The sequence below is a fragment of the Callorhinus ursinus genome, unplaced genomic scaffold (genome assembly GCF_003265705.2).
Source record: "Callorhinus ursinus isolate GAN/ISIS: 27379988/994484 unplaced genomic scaffold, GSC_fseal_2.0 scaffold28, whole genome shotgun sequence".
Taxonomy (NCBI): Eukaryota; Metazoa; Chordata; class Mammalia; order Carnivora; family Otariidae; genus Callorhinus; species Callorhinus ursinus.
In genome coordinates, this window is record NW_027397090.1 from 8,619,618 (window position 1) to 8,628,381 (window position 8,764).

The window sequence follows — 8,764 nt, forward strand, 5'->3', positions numbered from 1 at the left end:
GGGTGCGCTTCCGTGGGAAACAGTGCAGAAAAGACATGAGAGGCTGAAATGGAGCATTCGTAGCCTCACATCTTCCTTAGGGAATAAAACCAGTCCTCTGGCAGAGCTGTTTTAGCACCTTCACAGGTTCTAAACTTCGTGCTGTCCAGAGACACCCCACCGCAAAATATATGCACCATATTAATGTGCTCCCGACGCTACATTATATATAAGGCAGGCATCATTACCTGGGTTGAGGTGGGTTGCAGGTGACTAAGTTTGATTTTCCATGATCATTTCTGGACCTGTCATTTTCAGGGGGTCTTAAACATTCCCCAAGTCTTAGGAAGTCATGTATGACTTCATGAGGAAGCCAGCCCTGCTCTCTATTAGTCAAAGGAAAAACAGAAAATGCTCCACCATCCACCTTCTACCCAGTGTTTCTAAAAGGAGGTTCTATTGGCTTTGGGGTGGAATAATTCTTCAATGTGTGGGATTGTCCCACACATTGCAGAAGATTTAGCACATCCGGCCTCCACACACTGAATACCAATAGCTCCTGCAGGTCCCTAAATGTCCCTTACTACCCCACCCACAGTTAAGAACCACTGAGAATCCAGCCCCATACAAGCAAGCTCCTGTGGTTTCTCAAAGTGTGTCAAAGAGACTGCCTATACTAAATCTACTGAACCAAAGCCTCTGGGATTGTGGCCCAGGCGGTACCTCTTGGTGATCACTAGTGCTCTAAAGCTCAAACCAAAGCCACTTCCTCAACTGCTTCTCGAAGTCTGAAGTTTTTAACAACTTCCCTGACAAAGCAATGCCCAACTTCGTTCTAGACATTAAAACTAGACAGCTGAAGAGAGCCAGGAATTCCAGAATTCACTGTTTCCACCAAAAACACAAGTCTAGGCAAATAGAAAGCTTCGAGGGAAAAAGGTTCAAATTTCCACTAGGCTCTTTGTACGGTGTATCACTAATGAATTACTCTCCGTGATAGTAACAAAACCAGACTAACAACACCACAGATCAATAAAGTTCTATTTTTCTCAAGTAATAAAGAATGAAGAGGGTCCAGAGCTCAGCAATGGCTCCCTGAAGTCAAAGACCCTGAGTCCTGTTTTTAGGCTCCGCTATTCATTATTGCACTGTCTTACCTCATGGTAGCAAAATAGCTGCTGTGTTCCCAGTCATCACATTCATGTTCAAGGCAGGAAGAGGGGGGAAGGTGAGAAAATGTAGAGAGAAGCAGCTACCTCTGAATAGTTTAGCAGGAAAGCAGAACCTCTTCCCAGCACACCACCCCTCCCTGCAGCAGACTTCTTTCTCTGGAGCCGAACTGGGTCCTGTGGCTGCTACCAACTTTAGAGGGGGCTGGAGATGTGGGGATGTGGCTTTCCAGCCTCAGCTGTGGGTGTCTGCCTCACTCCACAAACCAGAAATTGAACTTTTGAGTAACCTGCTTTTTCTTTGATTTAGCTCCTTTCTCAGCCTTACAATATGTATAATTCTAACCAGTCCCTGCAGTGAACCAGATACACTGAGGACAACTTCAGGGCTCCATAGTGAGTCTAATGCACGGGAGGACAGTGACAGAGGTTGCCCAGCTGGGTTTGGATTTAGCCTGTGACTTCGTAAAGAATCTCGGCCCCTTTTCTTAATCTTGATTAAATGAGGAATGTCATTAGGCCCACAGATCACATGCCATTGCTTATCCTTCCTGTCTTATATCTCTCGCCTTTTTTCCACAGAGCTGTTCATAACTGATGATGAGCTCAAGAAAGTACACGATTTCGAAGAGCAGTGCATAGAGGAATATTTCAGAGAAAAGGACGATCGATTCAACTCATCTAATGATGAGAGGATACGGGTGACTTCGGAAAGGTATGTTCCATGGGCACGTGCCTCTCACAAGGATGTTTTTTGTTGTGGCATGCCTTATTGATTGTTTCTGTTTGCACAGTCCCCCAAAACAGAGATCCCCCATGTGTTTATTCTTATTGTCCAAGCTTATGAGAGAATGGAACATTGTCTAAAGCCTTTACAGACCAAAATCCCCTACTTACAGATCCTGGACTTCTGCAGGAGGCGATAGCACCCACTCTCCTGGACACTAGGTTGTTGAGTCTAGGACAGGGCTTGCTGGCTCAGACCAGAAATTGGAATGTTCCAGCCCAGACACCAACCATGAGAGACTCAGCCCAATGCCAGGGTCTCCGGCAGGTTGGTGTTTCATGTAGATCTCTGGTCATCTTTTCGGGAGGAGTAGAACAGCCCTCGTATGTGGTTTATATGGGTGTTCAGTGCCTTCTGAATCAACAGCAGCGAGAGACTTGTGAATTAGTTACAATAATGGGTGAGGGATTTTTTTCAGAATTATTTTGTTTTATGTTGATAGAACAAGATAAAAGCAAAGGAAGAGAAGCAGATTCTTCTACCCAGTGGTGATATACTTTTAGATCTCACGGGCCAAATAGTTTTTGTGGACCAGTAAGACTATAAGAAAAAAGAAATCCCAAAATATAAAGAAGAGAATCCTGGAAATGTAATAAATCTAGCTTAATGCAAAGGAATTTACATTTTCTGATTTTTCTCATTTGGCTGTAGACTAATAAAAACTTCATTCTGGGCTGGCATGTTCAAAACCCAGCATTTGGGAACCACTGTGATAAAGAACGTGCAGACTATTACAAAGCATTGATGTAACTTTAAACTGTTAGCCTTTGAGATATGAAGATGGCACTATTATAAATAGTGGGAAAAGGCATTGTATTGATGACTTCAGTTGATATGATTTAGACTTCTAAGATCTGAGTCAGTGACCTCAAGTTTTCAAGAAATGACATTTTATCTGCTCACCCACTTCGTACACTCTCTAGTGGCTCTGTAGAAATTACACAAGGGGCATTCTTCTGTCCCTGGCTCTTCGTTTCTTTAAAGGATGCAGTCTAGGTAAGCAGGTATATACAAACATGCCATTGAGTGATTGTATCCATTGGTACTCGGCCAATATTAACGAAGTTTAAAGCTGTGCACAAATGCTATGCACATCTGTCATTGCACAACAGAGCATTCTAGGGCGATATGATGTGAAGCAATTTTCTGGCAAACAGAGGAAGAGGAGCTATAAATCTAAAAATCTCTCATTCTGAGGCCTTGAAAAAGCTTTTTCTTAATGGACATATAGCCATGTGTTTTCCAGAAAATTGTGCCACATGGACACATTGCCTATTGCTCAAACATATTTCCAAAGCATATATGTACCAGAGACTTTGCAGTGTTTTTTGGCCTCAGAAAGCTACAGACCTGGGAGCGAAGAAAGGTAGGGGGAAGGAGCGTTGAGATGCAAGGAAGCCTTCACCTCTCTGGGGAACTGGAATGAGAGGTACAGACACCAGCACCTGTGAACGTGTTGTGACTATGTCACCGGTTCCTTGGAACTGGATGGGAACAGGAAGGAACTATATATAGCACCTTCACCTGAGCCTCTCCCCACCCCCCAACCTGCAAACACTTCCAGGAGACCCCTTTCCCAAGACCCTCTTCCTCTTGGGGGTGGTTACAGAGCTCTACCCTCAAGGACGATGACCTAGGTGAGCAATCCCCAGAAATTCCGGACCGATCATAGGCACCCCCTTCCTGTGTCTTCCGGATGAGCTGGCTTTCTGGAGGAACGGGGTGGGAGGCCTGGAGGACCAGGACAAGTTCACAACCACGTCCCGGTGCCGGAGACGTGAACCCAAGCCCAGGCTTCATCCTACTTCAATTCCTTCTGTCTGTGTTTGGGGTTTGATTTTTGGTGGTGGTGGTGGTGGCGATGGTGGTTTGTTTTGATCTGCAAGTGTACCCAAAAGTAAATCTCCAAACACTAGAATTGCACGCCACAAAACAGAAACGCCACAAGGTGCACGAGGGAACAAAGATCAACCAAGGAGACAGAGGACCCGTATTATGTGGCTCACGCATTCTCCAGGACCTCTTTCTGAGCGGAATGGCAGGCGAAATCACCTGTCCTGTTTACATTCAGTAAATATATAGATAATAGAGATAACAAACGATAGATAATAGATAGACAATATATATGCACATTGGGATAGGTACATATGTTTAATTTACATAATTAACTATACCCATAGTATACAGGGTATTATATAATTCTCCCTTCACGTTAGCCCCAATACAGGGATTTGAGATCAGAAAACCTAAGGGCTGGCTCTGCCCTGCTAAAAGACTTGGGAAAAGGGTTTCTTTACATAGTGAGCCCCACGCTCCTCTCCCTGCCACTGCCTGTAAAACATAACTTATTTATATAAGTTTTACTTGCATAAACCTTTTTAGAAATACAAAGATACTTCCATAATTGTCAACTTAAATGCATCATTCCTAAGTCATAGTTTTGTACCCAAATGGTATCTAAAGAGCACGATACAATATTCGGGAGATCATTAACACCTCATAAGAATCGATTCTGAAAAATCCTTCTTTTTCCCATTTTATATACATATTTATCTTTTTCATTTTATCTCAAGACAGAACCAAGACATTGGCATGACTCCAAAAATACCTTCCATGACAGCACTGGCCCCTGTTCTACCACCTCTCCTTTGGTTAATAACCAGCCAGGTATCCACGTTTCTCCCCTCAGCCCCATGTGTCAGCCTCCCTGCTAAAATCACAATGTACTCCATCAAAATATGATGCATCTGCGTTACTGTATTGGTCTGGATTATCAAGATAAGATGAATACTGTGCCCATAAAGTCTCCTGTTAATGGACCTATCTTTTTATTTTTTTTAAAGATTTTATTTATTTATTTGACAGAGAGAGACATAGCGAGAGAGGGAACACAAGCAGGGGGAGTGGGAGAGGGAGAAGCAGGCTTCCCGCGGAGCAGGGAGCCCGATGCGGGGCTCGATCCCAGGACCCTGGGATCATGACCTGAGCCGAAGGCAGACGCTTAACGACTGAGCCACCCAGGCGCCCCTGAACCTGTCTTTTTAAAGTACTCAAAAGGAACCGAGCTATTCCATAATGCTGTCTAGAATTTACGTCGAACTCATATAATTCCTAGAATTCAGGAACTTTTCATATAAGAAAAACCTTTTCCTATCTCCAGTCTCCTGGCATTTCTTTTTTATTTCCCCACTTGTTTTTAAGGGTTGCCTACGTTTTCTGGTGATCACAGCTGCAAGTTCTTTTCTGGTTTCTTTAACTCATTTAAAGCACGGTTTGCAAACTGGTGGCTCGTGGGCAACATCTGCCCACAGAGCGCCGTTGGGTTAGGCTTGCAGTGATTGTTAAAATCCATTCTGAATGCCTCTGGCCTGGGCGTGCCCTCGGCTGCCACAGAATCCCTGCTTCTGTCCTCACAGGCTTCTCTGCTTCACCTGCCTTCTCCATCTGCCCTCCCCGTAGGCATTTAGTTCTCAGACCCCTCGCTTACAGCTTCCTGATCATCCTTCCCATCACCCCACCTGTCAAGTTCCACCTGTCAGAAGAAGTTGCAGTTCGAATTTTCTTCTCTCCAGGAACAATTTAAGCAAATAGGATATATATTGTTTCTAGCATCGTTTATCTAACATTATCTTTCCTGAGCCAGAGGGCTTTGTGCCCTTTGTGCTCTTCACCTAGATCCAAAAAAAGGAATAGTCATGTGACTATTAACAGTGTATTCAACTTCTAATTTCCATAACAAAGGGAGAGAAGAATAACTTAGGATATATGAGTCTCATAAGTAATCAAAAACCAGTATAAGCCAAAAAAGAACTTCACCCACCTCCCGACCGTATCTTTTTCCAGTGCTGATATTTGGGATCCCCACTGACTGAGTTGGATTTAAATTGCGCTCCCTTTTTCTTCCCAGAATGATGAGAAGGATGACTGGCCCAAAGGGAAGGGAAGGTGACCCCAAGGGACTTAAATAATTCCCAAATTAGATATCAGTCTGTGGATAAGCAAGAGTTTGCTTTATTTGTTCTGCATCATTGCCTTTCATTTGAAAGCCTGTGTAAGCATACCCTGGCCTTCTTTTTTATTTTCCCCACAAGAGGCCCTGTGATTGGTTCGTGTGACATGGGGTTGTGTTTGCCCTTCCTCCTGTAGCCATCCCACTGCTAGCACTCCAGGGAATACTTTTTAATTTAAATTCAATTCAATTAACATATAGTATATTATTAGTTTCAGAGGTAGAACTTAGTGATTGGTCAGTTGCATACAACACCCAGCGCTCATTCCATCACGCGCCCCCCTTAATGCCCATCCCCCAGTTGCCCCCCCCCCCCCCCGCCCCCCCCCCCCCCAGCACCCCCCCCCCCCCCCCCGCCCACCTCCCTTCCAGCAACCCTCAGTTTGTTCCCTAAAGAGTCTCTTAGGATTTGCCTCCCTCTCAGTTGTCATCTTATTTTATTTGAGATTTAAAACAGGCATGGTGGGGGCGCCTGGGTGGCTCAGTCGGTTAAGCGTCTGCCTTCGGCTCAGGTCACGGTCCCAAAGTCCTCAGATCGAGTCCCACATCGGGCTCCCTGCTCAGTAGAGAGCCTGCTTTTCCCTCTCCCTCTGCTGCTCCCCCTGCTTGTGCGCCCTCTCTCTCCTTCTCTCTCTTTATCAAATAATTAACTAAATAAATAAATCTTTTAAAAAATAAAACAGGCATGGCCTGCCGATCCTCGTTTCTCTTCCACTGCATTTCCTTTAACCACATTTTGAGGTTATCAGGAAAGAAAATGAACTTGTAGAAAGTAACAGTTCTCAAGAAATTGCATTTTGAAGCTGAAATTTTCTGTGTCATTGGAATCTTCTTGTGAATGCCCTTTGCTTCCTCATATTGGCCATTACAGGCTGGCTGTCTTCTTCCCTGGGCTTCTCACCAACCCATTTGTGTGCCCTCTGGTGGGGTCCCGGCTATGCCTTTCTTGGGCATCCGGGGACAGGGGACATCTCATGTCCTTCCAGGACCCCGTTGAGTCCCCCTTGTGCTTGCTTCCTGAGTGATGCTGAATAAGCCCTGTGAAGACCAGAGACATGAAAAGGGGAAAGAAAAATAGAGTGTTCTTCCCACATGGCATCTTCCTTTCCGTGGTCCCTCTTTTTTTCCTTACTTAGTGACTTCCTGTATCTCTCTCCTTGAGACTTCCTATTGATTCATAAATTCTTTCCATTCTTACCTCTGTTTTATCTCCTGAGTGGTTTGACCAGAGTCAGCAACTAGTGACTGCAGTCATGACTCAAAACTCTCGTCTTGCCCCTCACACCAATTTATATCGGTGATGCGCACCCATGTACAATCCCTTCTCAAAGAAATGTTTTAAGATTAAGGGAGGCACTCTGTTTATAGAACAAACCTATGTAAATTTGATTCTAGGATCTTTTCTTCCTTTATAACTCCTGTATTAAACCTGTACAGTTATATTCATGACCTAAATGATCATACAGTTTGGTGGTTAAACACATCCAGAAATCCAGGAGAAGATGGATGAAACAGCCCGTCCCCCCACCGCCCGCCCCCTCTCCCCGCCCAAGTCTTACAGCTCAAAACACCTCAGAGCCCACAGGAGAACCCACTGAGGAGAGATTCAGTGAAGAATAGCTCCTTGGTCCTGTTCTAGCTGTCTTCCCCACCACCTCCCACTATTCCATTCCCCGGGGCCATGCTCCTTTCCTTTGCTCTGAGGTTCCCCTTGGGCCCCTCTTTGCTTGCCTTGAAAACACTCTTTCCCCTTGTACCACCTCTCTGTTCTTCCCATCCCGCTGGGCTCCTTAGTTTCTGTCCTGTTTACTACCCACGACCAGCTCCTAACTCTTCCATTGCCTCATGGTGCCTTAGCTCTGCCTCTCACCTGCTGCTTTGCAGTGTTGGATCCTTGGGCTGAAGGCAGGTGGGACGCAGGGAGGGAGCTCCCCACAGAGCAGGGAGATACTTTATAACGTTCAGACCCATGGTCACAGGCAGTTATGCTAAAAGAGCCTCTTTAGCTCTTTCCATACCAACCTTGTATATTGCTGATAGAGGCAGAAATGTGGCCCGAGGCCAGAGAATCACACACACCCACTCTGGCCAGAAGAGCATTTTGTTTGTTTGTTTTTGTTTTTGTTTTTGTTTTTTAAAGCCTACAGGTCCGGGGCACCTGGGTGGCTCAGTCGGTGAGGCATCTGCCTTCAGCTCGGGTCAGGATACCAGAGTCCTGGGATGGAGTCCTGCATCGGGCTCCTTGCCCACTGGGGAGCCTGCTTCTCCCTCTGCCGCTCCCCCTGCTTGTCTCTCTCTCTCTCTCTCTCTCTCAAATAAATATAAAAAAAAAAAAAAGACCTTCAGGTCCTCAGACAGGGGAACCACATCCCTCTTATTCCTCCTTGGGGCACCCTGAAACGTGTATTCTTCTCTGATGGAGGTGTTGCTACTATTAACATATTGCCGCCGCCACCCACCCCTTGCCCCCTTCACAAGAGCTGGGGGGACCCAGCTCCAATTCCCACCATTGTTCCGTTGTTCGTAAAGCACATTCTCTACCCGCCGGCGTGTTTCTTTGAAGGGTCAGCCGTCAGGGGCCTTACTGTGCACACTGGGAGTATTGGAAAAGTATCTTTATCTTCAGCCTCTCTAGAAAAGTTGTGAATGGATCTCCTGTAGAGCCTCCCAAAGATTTGCCTTGGGGCATTTCACAGTGAAAGTTGGAGGTCAAAGCAAAGCTTGGCTCTGGTTTCTCCTTTCCCAGTCAAGTGAAAGCTGTGACACAATTTTATTTTATTTTATTTTATTTTATTTTATTTTATTTTATTTTATTTTATT

General features: G+C 45.3%; 1 protein-coding gene across 1 annotated transcript in view; it reads left to right on the forward strand.

Moving 5' to 3' along the window:
• The window catches only part of TRPM3 (transient receptor potential cation channel subfamily M member 3), an 816,058-nt gene that overhangs the window by 800,825 nt on the left and 6,469 nt on the right, over nucleotides 1-8,764 (forward strand). The window contains exon 23 of the mRNA XM_025891560.2: nucleotides 1,731-1,863. Within this exon, the coding sequence (XP_025747345.2) occupies nucleotides 1,731-1,863 (133 nt within the window). The remainder of the gene's footprint in view (nucleotides 1-1,730; nucleotides 1,864-8,764) is intronic.